A 17,781-nucleotide genomic window follows, 5' to 3' on the forward strand; every position below is an offset into this window, starting at 1 on the left:
CCGCCACTGCGAGCGCTCGGCGAAACATGCCCCCGCCGCCGCGCCAAGACATGCATTTTCCGGATAGCTTCGAGCTCCGAGGCCGCTACAGCACCGCTGCCTTCACATCAATCGCCGCCATGGATGACCTCTACGACGAGTATGTCCCGATCTTTCAAGTCTCAAAAGTCCAGAAGTGCTAACTTTACCAGGTTCGGCAACTTTATTGGCGAAGCGGAGTCCGACGAAGATGCGCAGTCCACGGGCGAGGCAGCGGACGCCTACGTCCTCGACGACGAGGGCCAGGAAGAGGAGGAGGCGCATGACCAGCAGCTTATGGAGGTGGATGAGGGCCCGTCGAACGCCGTGATTCTGCACGAGGACAAGCAGTACTACCCCTCCGCGTCCGACGTATACGGTCCCGATGTCGAAGTGCTGGTACAGGAAGAGGACACGCAGGCGCTCTCGCAGCCTATCATCGAGCCGGTGGTTCAGAAGAAGTTCACCGTGCAGGAAGCCGATCTGCCGCCGGTGCACTATTCGCGCGAGCTCATGACGGACTTGATGAACTACCCGGATCAGATACGGAACATCGCAATTGCAGGGCACTTGCACCATGGAAAGACGGCTTTCATGGATATGCTGGTTATGGAGACGCATGACATCCAGGACCGGCTAGATGCGAAGAGAGGGAAGAAGAGGGAAGAGCAGCTGCGGTACACGGACGTCCACGTCGTAGAGCGCGAACGAGGGATTTCGATCAAGGCGGCGCCCATGACGCTGGTCTTGCAGAACACCTCGTTGAAGTCGCATTTGTTCAACATCATAGACACTCCGGGACACGTAAACTTCGCAGACGAGGTTGCAGCATCATTGCGACTGGCCGACGGAGTTGTTCTTGTGGTGGACGTCGTCGAGGGCGTGCAGGTCACAACGGAATTGGCAATCAAGCACGCCGTGCTGGAAGACCTGCCCTTAACACTAGTGGTCAACAAGATGGACCGCCTCATCCTGGAGTTGAAACTGCCCCCGAGGGACGCATACTTCAAAGTCAAGCATGTGATTGAGGAGGTCAACACCGTCATTGAGAATACCATCCCAGGCCGGGGAGAAAGCAGACGTGTAAGCCCTGAGAAAGGCAATGTTGCTTTCGCCTGCACGAGCATGCGGTGGTGCTTTACGCTGCAGTCGTTCGCGAAGATGTATGCCGAGTTTTACCCTGGGCCCTCTAAAGCGCCGGGTTTTGGTAAACCGATGAAGAATCTAGATGCCGACAAGTTCGCCGTGCGCCTATGGGGTGACATATTCTTCAATCCCGGAAGCCGCAAATTTAGTCGCAAGGGACAAGAAGAGAACTCTCAGCGATCCTTCGTCTACTGGATCCTGGAGCCCATCTACAAGCTTTACGCGCACACGCTCAGCGAAAGTGCGGAAGATCTGAAGGACACGCTCGATCAGCTGGGCATTCGCTTAAAGCCGTCCGAGTACAAGACCGACGCAAAAGAGCTCATGAGGCTTGTGTGCCAGCAATATTTCGGACCATCTAATGGCTTCGTGGATATGATCGTGCAACACGTCCCATCACCAGCAGATGGTGCAAAGCGGCTGCTGGAAAGGCACTACACGGGCCCTTTGGATACTAAGACTGCGGAAGCCATGGAGAGGTGTGACCAAGACGGACCCCTGGTCATTCACGTCACGAAGCTTTTCAACACCACGGATGCGAAGTCCTTCCACTGCTTAGGACGTGTATTGAGCGGTATTGCCAAATCGCCACAATCCGTGCGCGTCCTAGGTGAAGGTTACACGCTCGAAGACGAAGAAGACATGGTAGTTGCGACAGTCACAGACACATGGATCGCTGAGTCGAGATACAACGTCCCTACAAGCGGCGTCCCAGCAGGCAACTGGGTGCTCCTTGGTGGTGTGGACAACTCCATTGTCAAGACGGCCACAATCGTTGCACAGAAACTGCCCGATGATGAAGACGCCTACATCTTCCGGCCAATTCGCCATTTCTTCGAATCCGTCTTCAAAGTTGCCGTTGAGCCCATCAACCCCTCCGAACTCCCCAAGATGCTTGACGGTCTCCGCAAAATCAACAAATCCTACCCACTTATCACAACTAAAGTCGAGGAATCTGGCGAGCACGTCATCCTGGGCACCGGCGAGCTGTATATGGATTGTGTGCTACATGACCTACGTCGATTATACGCCGATATGGAGATAAAAGTCTCCGATCCAGTGACCCGCTTCTCCGAAACCGTCGTCGAAATGTCAGCCATCAAATGCTACGCCCTCACACCAAACAAGAAGAACAAGCTCACCATGATCGCCGAGCCACTCGATCCTGGCATTGCAGAAGATATCGAAGCCGGCAAAGTCAGCATAAAAGATCCCGTGCGTGTGGTCGGAAAATTCTTTGAAGAGAACTACGGTTATGACTTGCTCGCATCCCGCAACATCTGGGCATTCGGTCCCGATGACATGGGTCCCAATATCCTCCAAAACGACACTCTCCCCTCAGAAGTAGATACCAAGACGCTCCGCTCAGTCCGCGATACCATACGGCAGGGATTCAGCTGGGCGACGCGCGAAGGACCGCTCTGCGAAGAACCGATTCGGAATACAAAGTTCCGCATCACAGACGTCGAGCTCGCATCAGAAGCAATATTTCGTGGTGGCGGCCAGATCATTCCGACGAGTCGACGCGCGTGCTATTCTAGCTTCCTGATGGCAAGCCCTAGGCTAATGGAGCCTGTATATAGCTGCAGTATGATTGGCCCCGCGGACACGAAAAGCAGTTTATACACTGTGCTCGCCCGACGGAGAGGCCACGTCCTGCAGGATGGTCCCATAGCGGGAACACCACTGTACAACGTCCGCGGTCTCATCCCCGTCATCGACTCCTTCGGCTTCGAGACCGATCTCCGGGTAAGTCATTCCTCCCTGACCCGATATGATGACGCGTCTTCTCTTTACCCCTCTCTTTAATCCGTACTAACTTTCTGTTACAGATCCACACACAAGGCCAAGTCTCCCTCTCCCTCGTCTTCGACCGCTGGTCCATCGTTCCGGGTGACCCGCTCGACAAGGAAATCAAGTTGCGACCGCTCGAGCCCGCCGCTGCACAAGCACTAGCGAGAGACTTCGTGCTTAAGACGAGGAGGCGCAAGGGGCTCGCGGAGGATGTGACAATCAGTAAGTTTTTGGAGCCGGAGCTTTTCAGGAGTTTGAAGGATAGTGGGGTGTTGGATGGAGGGCAGTAGTGAGGAGAAGGGGATGTGTAGGAGTGTATGATATACAACCTCCACTGGCGCTTTTAGGGTTAAAATAAGTACGAGTGCGGAGGAAAACAGGAGGGCGCTATTGAATATACCCATTGGAAGTTTTCAAATCTCGCTTTGCAGTAAATTTCCTCAGGATGTGTGATGACGCAGACTAAGCTATGCTTTAACTTTTTACGTGAAGTACCTCAACCTCGCGTACATTGCACGATCTGCTCCCACATCATACTATGTCGCTATCAGGGTCCCCCTTCTGTTTCCCACACACACTTTTACTCGATCCTGGTATGCTTCAGCCCCTCATACATTGCATAACATAAACACCGCCTCGTTCTCCGGCGCCAAAAAGTCACCCACTCTTCTTACTGCGTCTGAGCATTCATCAAAAGTCCAGCAACATCTCATCATCCTCGATCGCATCCCCAAACTCGTCCGCGCTCTCCTCCACTCCATCGACGTTCTTGACGGCTGGATCTAGCACCCCGACGGTGTCCTCGTTGTTGGCGGCGAAGACTTGCTTTGTCCATTCTTCGACGCGCGTCAGGTCACGCTCATCTATCTCCTCGTCATCCTCCTCCTCCTCGTCATCGTCGTCCACAACAACAAATGTCTCAAGCCCTTCTCCAGCGCCGCCATGATGTGCCTTCACAGCGTCCTTGACACCCTCGTCAAGCGCGGCTCGAACGTCCACAACATCTTCCTTCTCGTACAAGCATTCTAGCATCTCATCGATCTTCACCACCCAGTCCCGCAGCTTACCGTCCGTAACGGGGACGCTGAACGCATAATAGCTACTCTCGCCAGCTGGATAGCCCCACTCGAGACTGTTTCTGCTCATGCCTAGTTTGCGCATATTGCGCTCCAGGTCGCGCATACGCACTGCGACAGGGAGAACAAGGCCGTGGATGCGATACGCATGGGGTATGCTCTCAAGCGGTAGCCTGGACGATTTCCTGCGGAGGGGGCCGTCAATGGTGCGTCGACGCGCTGGCCGGGCCTTAGGCGCTGTCTCGTGGGCCGGAGGGTTGCGGGGACCTCTGGCGCGTCGTGTTGGAGACGCTGATAGGTCGCGGGAGGGGTCTTCGCGCTCTACATAGGCACGAAATTGGGCAGCCATGTCGCGATTTTTCGGTGGCGAGCCGATAGTATTGTGCGTGCGAAGCGCGTTGGTGACCTCGTTGGACCGGCGAGTGATGAGTGAGGGTCTCTCATTTGCCAGGGGAGAGGATGGAAACACGTTTTCAGCGCGAGAACAGAGGCGGTCTTTAAGGTGACTTGAATGGGCCTGTGGTGGCTCTGCAGAGGTTCTAGATGGCATCTCGGACGGGTTTTCCAGCCTCGCATGAGCATGCAACTGCTCTGCCATGTCTGGGGGCTCGAAACTAGCTCCACGATCAGAATGCAGCAGAAACTGGTCTCGGATATGCTTCGAGCGTGGGTGTAGATCCGCAGATGTCGCTCGCGAGAAGGTGTCAGATGGAGTTGCACGCTGGCTGCGCTGGCTCGGGCGAGGAAAGATCTGTTCGCCACTATCAGTGACGAGCGACAGGCTTTCCCCGAGCTGTCTCGACTGAGGATTAATAGGCGTGAAGGAAGACACAGGGGATGGCCCCCCCGAGGCGCCTTTCTGGTGTTGATTCCTGTTTTGTCTGAAGAAGTCACGAATGTCGGCGTTATTCTCGGAGTAGAGACGGTTCTCGACGAGCCGATCTGCTGCATTCAATACTGGTTTTCGAGGGCTTGAGAGATTGCTTGAAGCGAAGATAGGCGCACCTGGATTGTGTGGCGGTTTCTGCTTTCGCGACCGCAGAGCCTTTGAAGAGGCTTGTCTGCGCATTGGCTGGCCAAACCACTCATCGCTAGGCCCTGGTGATTCGGACGAGTATGGCGCGTCATGGCGAGGCTGCTGCTTGCGCCGAGGACGACGAGGAGCGGCAGATGACGAAGGTATCATGTCGAGTGGAATCCCCGGAGCATTCATTCGGGTTGAAGAACCGGTGGGCTCGCCGATCTCGAAAGGCTGCGTGCTAGGTCGCTGGACGGTGATCGGTGAGAACGGTAGTGGACCTCCCACTTTCGCTAGTGAAGTCAAGTCTTGCGAGTGGCTTGGTACGATTTCCATTTCTTCATCCACAGTCTGATCATGACTGCCGCCTGCAGGCCTGCGTTGCGTCGGACGCGGAAGTCGGCTAATGCTTCTCTCGAGCTCCGTGTCTAGCGAGGACTGCGGCATGTTCATTCTGGAGGAAGTCTGTGGCGTCAACGGCTCGACAGGCCGTTGCTGACGTAGATTTGTTGCTGGTGCAGGGGAGCTTGACCCCGTAGTTATGTTTCCCAATGTCTTAGCTGGAGTCATTAGCTGTGTGTTCGCGGGCTTCTTGGGTTTCATTGCAGCATTCATTCGTGCGATAGTCCATGGATTTGACACATCAGCAGCAAGACGTCCTTCCTCTTCCTCGATCACTGGACGCTGATCGTCTGAAAGTAATTCTAAATCTTCTTCATCAATGCCGTACATGGTCGATCGCCATTGGGTCTGTTCTTTAGGGGGTCTGCGAACGAGTTCGTGGTCTTCAAGTGGTGTTGAATCTTCATGAATCGAGATCGGTGTCTTCGAGCGCTTCGTATTATCCCGGTAGCTAGGGTCTCGGAGCTCCGGCTGAGCCGAAGTAGGCTGTTCAGCTTCCTCCTCCACTCCTGCTGTCTCGCCCCTCGCCTCAGGGTAGTACAACATGAGGAGCTTGTCGACTGCGCTGACGACCGAATCCCCGTTCTCGAACAAGACATCATCCTTCGCTGGCTCGATATTAGCATCGTAGCAGTCGGACGGACAGTTGATATTCATGCTGAAGAAAGGGTCCTTCACCGAAACAAGCGTAGGATTGGCATTGCGTAGTCGTTCTCTGAAGGTAGTTACCACCTGCTTCAGTGTGCCTCGGCTAGCTGATACCGGCCGTGAATCGATGGAGACAAAAGAACCCTGGTTGGCGACTTTCGATCCGATCGCATTTGGCTTAGGGAGGAAAGCCTGAATCTCAAAACCGTCGGTTTCCATCGCGGTCCAATCGCATTGCAAGGCGCAGTCTTTCCCGATGACTTTGAGGACGGCGTCTTCGACATTGGCGTCCTTCTTGGGGGCATATACAAAGTCGTTTTTCTTCGACTTTGCCTTCAACACGCGGAGACTGAACCTAACGGTCGGTCTAGCCAGGGCATAGGCTTGCATCAGCCGCCTAATTTTAGCGAGCCATTTGGAGGAATGTTTGAGCGCAGCTTGCTTGCGGACGGGAAGAAACTTGAAGAGATCGGTGAGCTTGACAGTTGTGCCCACAGGAGCTGATGCTCGTTCAGTCCTGTATTGGATCAGTCTCACCATATCCGAAAGGCTTTCGTGCTTGACTGACGAAGCGAGTTTACCATTTCTTCCATATTTGAGCTTCACAGCGACAGGCTCGCCTTCCACTCTCGTAGTGATCTCCAACGTCCCACTCATCTCAGCCATGCTCGTCATAGCCTCACCGCGGAAGCCCAGCCATCTGCCCCTAACCTCCTTCAGGTCATCGAAGTCTCTGATCTTGCTCGTGCAATACCGTCTGCATACCAGCGGCCTGTCTTCTTGCGGGATCCCATGACCGGTGTCCTTCACTTGTATTGAATCCAGGGTGTTGTTGGCGATGTCGACGAAGACGGCGCTGGCACGAGCATCGAGAGCATTATCAATAAGCTCTTTGACGGCGGAGCTTGGGTCAATGAGCACTTGGGAAGAGCCGAGCTGTCGCACTGTTGACTGAGGGAGTGCCGCGATGCTCGGAAGGGGGTCAGGGTCCGCGTTGTCAGCCATCATCCGGAGGACCGTGAATTGAATGAATCGATTGATAGCGTAAAGAAGAAAAGAAGAGGAGATTCAAATCCAGCTTGGTCCTGCTCGGCGGTGACTGCATCGTTCGTACCTGCCCCAACCCAGGAGCGCCACCCAAAAACGGGAAGAGCTATCACGACGCGCTCGTTCGCGGTATCATGTGATTGTCGTTTATATCTCCGCTGTGCCCGTAATTAGTCATGTTGATGCTCTTTGTAATTGGATCAAGCCATTGTGTTCAGGCGTCCCTATGCGTCATTCCGAAAGATGCTTGGAAAGTGACCAATCAGCACTCGTCGTCTCTCGGATCCTCTTGCAACCCCGGCTTCGAACCAGCGTCGACCACGAACTTAAGTAGAACGCGGCCCCATCTTGCGGAATGCAAATATACACTCACCTTCTATCACTGAAAACTGTTTCCACCGCTAGTCTTATCGCCGAACATGTCTTTCACCACAGACGCAGCCCGGTGGCGTGCCCTCACAATCCGCGATGCGAACGCCAACGGCCAGTTCGTCTACACAGTCAAATCAACCATGATCTACTGCAAACCGACATGCCCTGCTCGTCTCGCACGCCGCGCAAATATCGGGTTCTGCGGGACTGCCGCTGAAGCCGAAGCCGCGGGCTTCAGAGCGTGCAAGCGGTGCAAGCCGGATGTAGAGTCGAACGACGACCCCCAGGAACGCGCAGTAGCGAAGGCATGCAGTCTTATCGAGGAAGCTCTGAAGGAAGATGATGCGAAGTCTTTCAGGCTGCAGGATCTTGCGAAGAGCGTTGGACTTACCCCAAGATACTTCCATAAGATCTTCAAAGACAAGACAGGATTGACGCCGAAAGAGTACACTAAGTTCAAGATGTCTAAAAGAGATGGAGCCACTGTAGACCTTGCATTGCAAGAAAGCCCCATAGACCTAGAAGGGTCTAACTTGGACGACTTCAACTTTAACGACCTCGTGGATTTTGATATGGACATCGGGGCAAGTCTGCCGCTGGACGATGTACATGCGATCACCGCACTAGAAGCGCCGGTGCCGAGCATGTTCGGGCAAGAGGTCGATGTGAATATCCAGACTCAAGCTTGGAATGGTACATACGGACCTGACGCTCTGTATCCAGGAACCGGCCTCGGCAATGACAAACTCAACTATCGGGCTGGGATTACACCAATAACTGACCTCGCAAAATTGGTATCGGACCTTCCTATGACGGCGGTCACGTCGACTTTTGAGCTTGATGCGGCCTTCATCCTCGGTGGCGACATGTTGCTGGACCTCGATGGCGGTATGATGGCCTCGCTGGTGTGAGCGGGTAGCTGGTCAAATCAAGCGTACTGTCTATGAGAGAATGGCACGTCGGCATAGCCTATCCTGCAGGCCTCCGGAGCCTTCTCGATGGATGGGGAATGAGTATGGAGTAGTCCACGTTAGCTTAGGAGAACAAGGAGATTATGGCCGGCGACACTGATGCTCTACGGTGTGGGAAGGGCTTTTGCTTGAGGGCAGGAATGAATTATAGATTCATGGAGTATCTGCACTCTATCAGCCCAACGCCATGCAAATGCAAAAGATGTCATGATGCTCATGCTCCTTATCTATGCCCAAGCTCCCACTAACGCCATCAACGCTGCGCCTGCGACGACGCTTCCGCATGCTTGTAGTCGCTTCTTCCCTTTCAATATTATATAACTCTCGTCACTGAGGAAGTCTTCTGCAAGCAGCTCAACCAGACCTGCGAAGAGGAGTAACCCGCTAGAGATGGCGTTCATGAATCCGACCATCAACAAGCCGGTTTGGCTTGCAGGATCGTACAAATTATGTATTCCCAGACCGATCGCCTGGCCAATAGGAGTCGTCGTGCCATACGCCAATGCCATGAGCCACGGTCGGGGCGAGCTGCGTGGAAACTGGATCGCGGCAATGCGCGACCCGAGCGCAAAGCCTTCAAACGTTTGGTGGAAGGATATGGCCACTAAAAGCACGATAAAAGAAGTTCCAGTAGCCACGGACAAGGCCATGCCAATGAAGACGCTGTGAAAGAGAATACCAGCTTCGAGCAAAAGGCACTGCAGTAGCTGCTTCTTGCGCTGCGCTTCCGTCATCTCTGGCGTCTGATCAGCATATGGTGATGAGACACGATGCGGATCTTTGCGTGCGGCGGGACGTGATAATAGGCGGACCTCATCCTCAGAATCATTTGCATCGAGAGGACCAAGCTCGTCAGGATCAATGTCCAATTCTGAATCGTCCTCGTCGCCGTCTTTCGCAATGTCCTGCGGGGCGGGTCGCGCAGCAGGCGTCCTAGGAGAAGCTACGGCGATTGAAGGCGACCGGCCCGCAATGAGATTCTCCGAGGACTCGGCCATATCTTGCAGTACGATATCCGGTACATGTCCGTTCACCCTGAATCTTCCGAAGCTATTGCTCCTCTTGTGTCCCGGCCGCAGATGTGTGTGGCTGCCGTGCTCGTCCATGCTGAAGGCCTCATAATCCACGGCGTGAACATGCCCTGCTCCCTTGGATGCGAAGAACATCTCAATGCCGACTACGACGAAGACGGATATCATTGCGATCAGGCCGGGCATGGGCGAGTAGCCCTCGTTCCAGAAGCGAGGGAGACATGGGTCGGTGAGCGACTCGAAGGCGGTCGGGAGCAGATGGACGAAGGCCGTCGCAATGAGCACGCCGGTGCCAAAGTGTCTCGAGATGAAGAGAAACTGGTGTGGGACGGGGAGTTTTGGGAAGCGCTTTGCGACGATGGGGAAAGAACAAGCTGGCAGCGATTAGTCCGGATCCGCGCGGGCAAGAGCAGCAGGCAGGCAGGGAAGGTACGGACCAGCGGTGCTCACAGCGAGGATGAGAATCAATGCAAAGACATGGATGGGCGTGTTGTAGGAGCCCCTCCCGCCCTTGGTTCCGCACGTTGGCCGCCCGTCGTCTTGTCTGCGGAGAAGCTCAGCACGGAGCAGGTGTGTAGGTATGTCGGTCCACGAGAGGCCTAAAATAGCCTTAGTCATTATGCGCCACGGGTGATGAGAGATCAATGGCGGCTCACCTGCGGATGGGCCGTCGTCGCCATCGCTCATCGTTGTTTTGGTGGGCGCCGGCGAAGGAAAGCGCGATGAGGTCGTAGCTGCTAGTTCGGGGGCGGGGCCTCTTTCTTCCCTCACCTCACTACGTTGTTTGTCTTTGCAAAGCCACCTGCATCTTCTTTCGTCCGCCTTCGATGCGTGGTGGTGATGCTTGCGGCAACGTCAACTTCACATCCAGATCCGACCGGCATGCCAAGTGTTGCCAGAGCCATAGCTCAGGGCGGCCTGCAGCTGGCCCGGGAGTGAGAACGCCGCCATTATCTTTAGAAACAGCAGCCTACTAACAAATAACGGCAGAGGCAAACAACACATGGAATTCGCTGGAGGCAAGTCTGCCGGGCCTCGGGGAAGCCCACACCGAGCTTGTCTTTCTGTCTTTCGTCTCGTTTCACAAAACTATCTTCTCGTGCTTGTGCAAGCCGGTCCCTTCTGCATTCCGATTTGGCGGTTCCGAGCAGCGCTCAGTAACCTTGGAAAACCCTCGACATCACATCTCAGCCAGCGCATGGCATCTGGTCAGACCCGTCCGCATTATTTCAGTTAAGATGACCCTGCGCCATCAGTCAGCAGCCAGGAGCGTGCACCATGGTCCAGGAACGGACAGCATGTTCTATATGGATCAACGCCGATGGCCCAGGAACGATTCTATTTTTGCCCACCAAGGCACAACGTCCCGCATGGCTTTCGCTTCTGTACATATACTCCCGTCGCCCTCGCAAGCTTCTGGAACATTTCTGTCAGCTTCTCGAAGAGGCAACTCAAGAAGCAGCAGCGGGTAGGTCTTCTTAGAATGTACGTATACATCGGAAGCGAAGGCTAATGTCGGCCACAGATAACCCCAGCGTTCCCCCGCCGCGGCCTAGGACTAATCCGGTCTTTGATAGTTTCAAAAACTTAGACCCCTCCGGAACACCTCGAGTCGCACCTCAGCGTTGTCGCAGCATCAGCCTACCGCCATCGCGACGCGCCAGCACTGTCAGCGCAATATGGTGGCAAGAGAGCATCGATTAGGAAATTTTTGCCTGGTTGTACTTCGCGAGTTCTTCCCGGTTATGCCTTTCTGAGCTCCACCACCTCCAACCTTCTCTTAAAGAGGGCAAGAATACGGCGGCCTCCCATCCCTGCGCCGGGGACGACTGATGGAGAGTCAGCAAGATGCCGCCAAAGGGAAGCCGCGGACCTCTCCGCAAGCCGCACCCGTCCAGCAGGAGTTTCTCTTCGTCGATGCGGCAAAAGCAAAGAGCTCCCGTCAAGGTCGGCGAAATGCTCGGTCTTTTGTGATGCAAAAGGCACGAAGGGAACGTCCATGGTCTACAAGTAAACATGCAGCGAAACAGAGAAAGAGCCCTGAGACTACAAGTCCCGCAACCGTTGGTACGCCCGACCTCTCACACACGCCGATAACGTCGACGCCCAGTCCACCGCTCGCACATATGGGAACCGATTACTTTTCCTCCGGAGACCCGAACAACCTTCTAATAGTCAAACAAGAAGTCTGTTCGGATTGCCAGATCTTGTTTTGCCGACCGGGACAAAGTCTATGCCCCAGATGCCTTCTGTTCCAATCTTCGGCGCCCGCGGAAGACCTGGACAACAGTCTTTTCGATCCTTTCGGAACTCTGTCTGTCGATACGAATGGCAGCGTTTCGGAACTTTTGAACCACTGTAAGTATGAAGTCCTGCTTTGCCAGTTTCGAAACCAGTCGTGTGGTTGCCGGGATCGTGTCCGCGGGACGGACGGCCCGTGTTAGTGGCATCGGCCATGGAGTCCCGGCACTCTGGTGCAGAAGAGGAATGAAGCAACTCAGCGCACGCAGCGTCGCAGCCATGCTATATTTTATGACATTCGTTGGTGTTGAGGCTGCAATTCTCTCCGGACTGGCGCTGACTCCACCTCTTAGTTATCACCGAAATGGCTCCCGGTACGATAGCTGTCGACATTCGACATAAGTCCGACCTCATGAGATCGCACTGGTTTGGGACAGCTGTGAGAAACCCGGGGTTTATGCACAGTCTGCTTTGCACTGTAGCTCTGCATCGATACTGGTCCGGTCGGGGCTCCATCGAAGCCATCCTCCACCACAGAGCACAGGCAATAACAGCGATAAATTATGCCATAATGGACCCAAACCCGAGCATGGCAATTTCAGACGCCAACATAGGTGCTGTGTTTAACTTGCTGACGGTCGAGGAAAGTCTGCCTCATACTGTTGTGGACGAGGAACGGCCGGATGATGGCCAGCCATCCCAGCGCGCGATCCATCTGAATGGTTTACAGAAAATGATCCAGCTGCGCGGAGGACTTGGGGCAATTAGCTCGAATCGCATCCTGCAAGCTTTTATACTCTGGTGCGCAGCCTAAGCACTCCGCGGAACAGCCCAAATAAGTCTAGCATTTGCTTACTGAGCATCAGGCATTCTACGGCCCACGCGATAGCTTCATTTGAGGCGCCATACCTTTCCGTTATCGATTACACCAACGCTGCATGCTACCCGCGTCATCCCCCCGGATATTCGTCGAATATATCAAACCATCTACTCGAGTGCTGTCAGAAGGCTCACGTGGAACGCTCCCTTACCGCTTTGGTCAAGTCAGCCCTCATTCTCATCGCTGATTTGAATGCATGGTTCAACGATCCCAACTGCCCACTTGATCCCCTCGATATCCAGAATTACTCCTGCGTTCTGGAGTGCATGCTATTGAAGTGGCTTCGCGATAATGAGCACTCCGCCCGCCCTATCGAGGGCGCGCTTTGCGTGGCGCTCCTAATCTTCACGGTTCGCACCACCGAAGCACTCAAACGTCGGGTAGATGTCCACGCGCTCCATTTCGCGGCCAGTAAGAGGCTCGAAATGGCTCTGAGTGCCACAAGCCGCTCCGAATGGCAGTCTTGCCCAGAACTACTGCTGTGGATCCTGGCCATCGGGGCTATATCTGCAGAAGGATCAGCTGAGAGCTCGTGGTTCGTCTACCAAGTATCCTTGGCCTGTTCTGAGTTCGGAATACAGGGCGCGAATGCCCTCCTCGATCGCCTACATGTCTGTGGCTGGGTCAGCTTCAAGCTCGACGAAGCGGTGTGCCACCTATGGAAAAGCATCACTGATCTCAGGTTAGACGACCGAAAATTCCTACCGATTCGTTCCTTTGCTTATACCTGAGTCCTCAATAGGCTCGAGCCGTATTTCGACGCGTCAAGCATGGTTGGACCCCTCCAGGTCCAAGTCGCGGAGCCCGACTTCATTGACTGGCAGAACATAGACTGGTCGGCGTTGAGCAATCAAGACCAGTTGCTGGAAGATGCTGAAGGGGCTTTTCTGGGTGCAGATGGTGGGTTATTTGATTTCGGGTCTGGCTACGTAAGTTTTATCTCCGGTGATCCTTGCGTCGATGACTCAATGGTGCTGATGTGTGCTGACGCTCGGTCACCCTAGGTCTTTCCCCACAACAGCCCATTCTACATGCGATAAGCGATAAGTCGCACGCAATGCCGTGAGGAGATTTGGCACTGAAGATTGACCCCATTGGGCAATTATCAATCGCCCCTTTGGGCGCATCATTGCGATGTATATGTTCTCAGCAACACCTGTTAGTTGTTGAGGCCGCGGCCTCGCCTTGGCCATTCATCCAGAGGGGAGCATCAGCTTCAAACTACCGTCGACGATGCGCTGGTCTTTAAGGGCACACAGGCCTCTCGTTTGCATTTTCTGGAAACCATCGTATGCATCGTGCCGTGGACAACGGTTATACTTCAACCGAGCATCCTAGCCCATCCTACGATCTTCCGGTCCTCTGCTGTACGTCGCCCGTTCGAAGCCTGCTCGAGCACCGGATAAGGGTCGGGAGCCTTCCGCATCTTCCCATTGTCCTACCACTCATTGCAGCACTTCGGATGCAACGTTTGGTCCTTGGAAGCTTTGCATCACCCTGCAGTCAAAATAGGGTTACTCAATCGTCGTACAGCCCTTGCGAGCATGTTGATCCTTCAGAAACAAGACGAACCGGAGAGTTTCCGGCCGCTGATGCCCTTTCTTACTCAGCGCCCACTTCGGCCCTCAACGTGGGGATTTATCGACGCCATATCCTTTACTCGATCGGAAATACGACACCATGGCTCAGGCAGGAAGTTGAGAATTATGTGCCCAGACGATATTTACATTAGAGATCTGGCCGGGGGCGACTACTACGCTCACTAGAGGTTCCCATACATTACCACTTTCATTTCTCAACCTCTTCTTGCTCCTCGGTGCTCCCAACCTTATGTAACGGGACCCCTCCTGCCGTCACTTCTACCTCCTCTATCTCCGCGCTTCCTTCTTCCTCTTCTCCTTCCGCCTTCTCCGCCTCGATTAATTTGCACCTCCTCACCAAATCACTCACATGCGCATCCCCACTGTCCTTGCTCAACTCCAACAGCGCTTTCTCCAGGCCAAACAAATAGTCCTTATTCTCGCCGCTCGGCCCCCGACTTTTCAACATATGCCTCGCCAGCGCATCAGGATCTTGCGGGCCTAGAAACTGCGGATTCTCCGGTAACCCTATGTACACCAGACACTGTATTGGCGCCGGCTGGCGCTCCGGCAGCGCAGAGATCGTGGTGGATGCGGTTATCGAGCGGGAAGACGCGTGCGAGGGGGAGGCGAAGGGTACTGGGGACGTCGGTGGGGAGGATATGTTGGTGAAGAAGGGTGCCGGGTGGAAGGGCGTAAACTGGATGCTGTATCCGTTTATCTCGCGGATATCGAGGTATTCGCGCACCTCCGCCACTTTAGCGGCTGGGATGTGATACGCGGCGCCCCAGACTCGCTCCGTGGGCTCGTGGTGGTCGGTCAGAGTGTCCCAGTGCGCGCGGTCAATCAGGGTCACGACGCGCCCTGGAGCTTCGGGCGTGCCGCGGTGGTCTTCGCTGTGAGCGGGTCAGACGTGTAAAAGGCTCCAGTATGCAAAAGGGAGTGAATAAATCGTACCTAGCCTGCGTATATCTTAGCAGCTCGCCAGAGCATCTGCACATGCGGTGGGCTTCATACCTGCCAGAACCGGCGAACATAACCCTCAATGTACCCGGGCACTCTCTGGTCTAAATGTCCCCGCATTCAGTTTCCGAACTGTCTGTCACCAATTGATTGGGGCCTTGCGAACGAAAGAAAGATCTCTCGTACCGTAATGGGGCGGCGGCTTCCATATCAGACTCCTGGTGCGCTTTGTGAGCTGCCCGCTGCATGCAATGCTTTTTGCTTCCGAGACATGGCAAAGAACTTACCCGTAGCCGAAGAGCCAGAAATCATCATTGTTGCCGAATTCCTCGATTTGCTTCGCGTGTTGGTCTGCCATCCTGATCCGCGTGCAGAATGGAGGTGGAACGGGGTCTCAATGCTCAAACAAAGACGGGATGGAGGGGTAGCTATTCGTCAATGGTGGGGCACAGCATCATAAGCCAGGACCCCATGCATAGGCGGACAGGGACGCCCGATGTCGTCATTCTTCGGTTCTTGGGGTGCCTTCACAGGATGGAGCGGTGTGGAAGTAGGAGTACTTGGGAAGATTGATATTCATGCATATATATACAGTTCAAAATGTACAGTACAATATCTTACACGCCCCCCGCGGCCCGACTCATGAAGAAGCCCTTCAACGGACCCATCGCATTTACGGCCCTGAGTCCTACACTGCGAAGGCCAACAACCGGCCCCGATTCTACGCTGTACAGCCGATGCAGCTTATCGCACACACCCAGCATAGCGTTGTTCTCCGCGTACCTCTCGCTGTTGTAGCTCTCCAGCGCTAATGTAGACCCGATATCCTGGCCAGTCTGCACAGCGCGCGATATTGTGCGGACGAGGGCTGCGGCATCGCCTTGGCCTTGGTTCAGACCCTGGCCCGCGAGCGGGTGGATCGTATGCGCTGCATCGCCGACGAGGGCTACGCGCTCGCCAGTGTAGGTATCTGCGTGGCGCATGCGGAGCGGAAACGAGGCTACGGTGCCGGGTTGGACGTCTGTGACGCGCACGGGTATCGAGCGTTTGTTGAAGGGGGTGTGTTTTGCTCGCCAGGCGATTTCTTCTTCTTGGCCGGTGGCTAAGGTGTGCAGGTACTCGAGGTCGGTAGGAGATAATCTGAACCCTGCGTTCACCATTGCTGCGAAGTCGTTTGGAGGCAGTGATTTGAGCTTTGCCGCGCGCTCCGGCGTTGTACTCCAGACGAGGGATGCCTTGTTACCCGGCAGTGGGAGCATGGCGATGGGGCCGGTCGGGAGTAAGCGTTGGTATGCGATCTTGTGGTCTAGACCGCCCCAGCCGGGCCCCTCTAGGGTCAAGGTTGCGACTACACCGTGGCGGTCGTAATCGAAGCCTCGTGAGGGTATGCCGGCGAACGTGCGGACGGGACTATTCGCTCCGTCTGCGCCGACGAGCAGTCTCGCTGCTAGTGTCTTCCCGTTTGACAACGAGAGTATTGGCCAGGACGAGAAGTCTAGCTTTTCCGTGTCCGCCCCAAGTTCTATCGAATTGACCTTGGTGGAAGAGAAGACGTCGACGCCTCCAAGCTCCTCAAGGCGCGAGAGGAGAGCTGTCACTGTGTTTACATTCTCGATCATGTAGGCGATCGTGGTGGGTTGGGTCGGTTTACGAGGGGTCAGGGGGGAGCGTGCGGTATCCCAGTCGAAGGATATGCGAGCATCGGATACGCCGTCCCATACCTGCATTTCCTGGTAGGGTTGGATGCGTGACGCGTTTGCGTGAGTCCATGCTCCGATTTCTATGCAGAAGAGGGGTCAGCATTGAACTTTTGCAGGCGGGACAAAGCTCCTGTACCCTGGAGATTCCGCACAGAGGCAGGCGTCAGAGAGCTACATCTGTTCGAGAAGCTCTCCAAACTCGCATCCTTCTGCAACCGATTCTTCTGCAAGTCCTGCCCCTCAATGAGCGCAACTTTCAGCCCATTTGTGACCGGCGAGGCCTTCAGTCCAGCCAGAAGGCTCAGTCCTGCCGGTCCACCCCCAACGCAGACTACGTCGTAGATTTCTGGCGCATCGGAGCTCGAAGCAAACCACCGCCGGGACCGCACCGGGAATCGGATGACGATTGTTGAGGACAGGGCCCGACGCGCTGCCAATGGCACTCGAGGCGGCATTACAAGGCCTGAAACTGCGCACTCATCAGTGGTTGAGAGTAATTGGCCGAGCTGGGCGTTGGGATGCTCTCGTCCGCAGGTCGGTGTTTGAATGACGAGGGCTCCGATCATGTGCGCCACTATACCATTCCTGGATAGCTTAGACCATAAGCTCTTTCCTCGTTTGAGCAGAGCTCTCCAAACCCACCATCGTCAACCTCATCATATCTCCCTGCCAGGTGCTTTACAACGCAAATACCTCAGAATATTTGCTCACGGTGATATTACACATCCTTGAGAGGCTAACTAAAGAATTGAGAGCTTCACTTCACCGCCGACAACGGCATTGATAACTGGTAACGAGCCATCAAATCCATCGATTAACGTACAATTACCCCTCACGCAGGAGACTCAGTTCCATGGAAAGCACTTCTTGGACATCATATGTCCGATCTTTCAT

General features: G+C 54.8%; 7 protein-coding genes across 7 annotated transcripts; 3 read left to right on the forward strand and 4 right to left on the reverse strand.

Moving 5' to 3' along the window:
• The first annotated feature begins 100 nt into the window (after positions 1 to 100).
• On the forward strand, positions 101 to 3,373 carry BU26DRAFT_449937 (elongation factor 2). The gene is made up of 3 exons (XM_033824728.1): positions 101 to 139; positions 192 to 2,913; positions 2,997 to 3,373. Exons 1-3 carry the CDS (start codon positions 120 to 122, stop codon positions 3,246 to 3,248), a joined length of 2,994 nt encoding a protein of 997 aa, XP_033688276.1. The 5' UTR covers positions 101 to 119; the 3' UTR covers positions 3,249 to 3,373.
• A 275-nt stretch (positions 3,374 to 3,648) lies between these two features.
• Positions 3,649 to 7,107, reverse strand: BU26DRAFT_419971 (uncharacterized protein; the record flags this gene model as incomplete). The annotated part of the gene is made up of 3 exons (XM_033823334.1): positions 3,649 to 4,440; positions 4,867 to 6,619; positions 6,671 to 7,107. 3 exons carry the CDS (start codon positions 7,105 to 7,107, stop codon positions 3,649 to 3,651), a joined length of 2,982 nt encoding a protein of 993 aa, XP_033688277.1.
• A 417-nt stretch (positions 7,108 to 7,524) lies between these two features.
• BU26DRAFT_515640 (uncharacterized protein) lies at positions 7,525 to 8,614 on the forward strand. Its single transcript, XM_033828126.1, has one exon. It carries the CDS (start codon positions 7,569 to 7,571, stop codon positions 8,430 to 8,432), a length of 864 nt encoding a protein of 287 aa, XP_033688278.1. The 5' UTR covers positions 7,525 to 7,568; the 3' UTR covers positions 8,433 to 8,614.
• Positions 8,615 to 8,719: 105 nt separating this feature from the next.
• On the reverse strand, positions 8,720 to 10,141 carry BU26DRAFT_419690 (Fe transport protein 3; the record flags this gene model as incomplete). Its single annotated transcript, XM_033823317.1, has 4 exons — positions 8,720 to 8,768; positions 8,874 to 9,310; positions 9,440 to 9,897; positions 9,961 to 10,141. 4 exons carry the CDS (start codon positions 10,139 to 10,141, stop codon positions 8,720 to 8,722), a joined length of 1,125 nt encoding a protein of 374 aa, XP_033688279.1.
• A 1,214-nt stretch (positions 10,142 to 11,355) lies between these two features.
• BU26DRAFT_528515 (uncharacterized protein) lies at positions 11,356 to 14,410 on the forward strand (the record flags this gene model as incomplete). The annotated part of the gene is made up of 5 exons (XM_033830852.1): positions 11,356 to 11,881; positions 12,118 to 12,428; positions 12,533 to 13,326; positions 13,387 to 13,544; positions 14,178 to 14,410. The coding sequence occupies 5 exons, from the start codon at positions 11,356 to 11,358 to the stop codon at positions 14,408 to 14,410; spliced, it is 2,022 nt and encodes a 673-aa protein (XP_033688280.1).
• Positions 14,348 to 15,600, reverse strand: BU26DRAFT_515643 (ChaC-domain-containing protein). Its single transcript, XM_033828127.1, has 5 exons — positions 15,475 to 15,600; positions 15,374 to 15,405; positions 15,242 to 15,291; positions 15,213 to 15,215; positions 14,348 to 15,122 (listed from the first exon to the last, which is right to left on the reverse strand). Exons 1-5 carry the CDS (start codon positions 15,543 to 15,545, stop codon positions 14,433 to 14,435), a joined length of 846 nt encoding a protein of 281 aa, XP_033688281.1. The 5' UTR covers positions 15,546 to 15,600; the 3' UTR covers positions 14,348 to 14,432.
• Positions 15,601 to 15,750: 150 nt separating this feature from the next.
• Positions 15,751 to 17,411, reverse strand: BU26DRAFT_449954 (ubiquinone biosynthesis monooxygenase COQ6). The gene is made up of 2 exons (XM_033824729.1): positions 17,024 to 17,411; positions 15,751 to 16,967 (listed from the first exon to the last, which is right to left on the reverse strand). Exons 1-2 carry the CDS (start codon positions 17,340 to 17,342, stop codon positions 15,805 to 15,807), a joined length of 1,482 nt encoding a protein of 493 aa, XP_033688282.1. The 5' UTR covers positions 17,343 to 17,411; the 3' UTR covers positions 15,751 to 15,804.
• Between the last annotated feature and the right edge of the window lie 370 nt (positions 17,412 to 17,781).

Source organism: Trematosphaeria pertusa (assembly GCF_010094035.1).
Source record: "Trematosphaeria pertusa strain CBS 122368 unplaced genomic scaffold BU26scaffold_3, whole genome shotgun sequence".
NCBI classification, from domain to species: Eukaryota; Fungi; Ascomycota; class Dothideomycetes; order Pleosporales; family Trematosphaeriaceae; genus Trematosphaeria; species Trematosphaeria pertusa.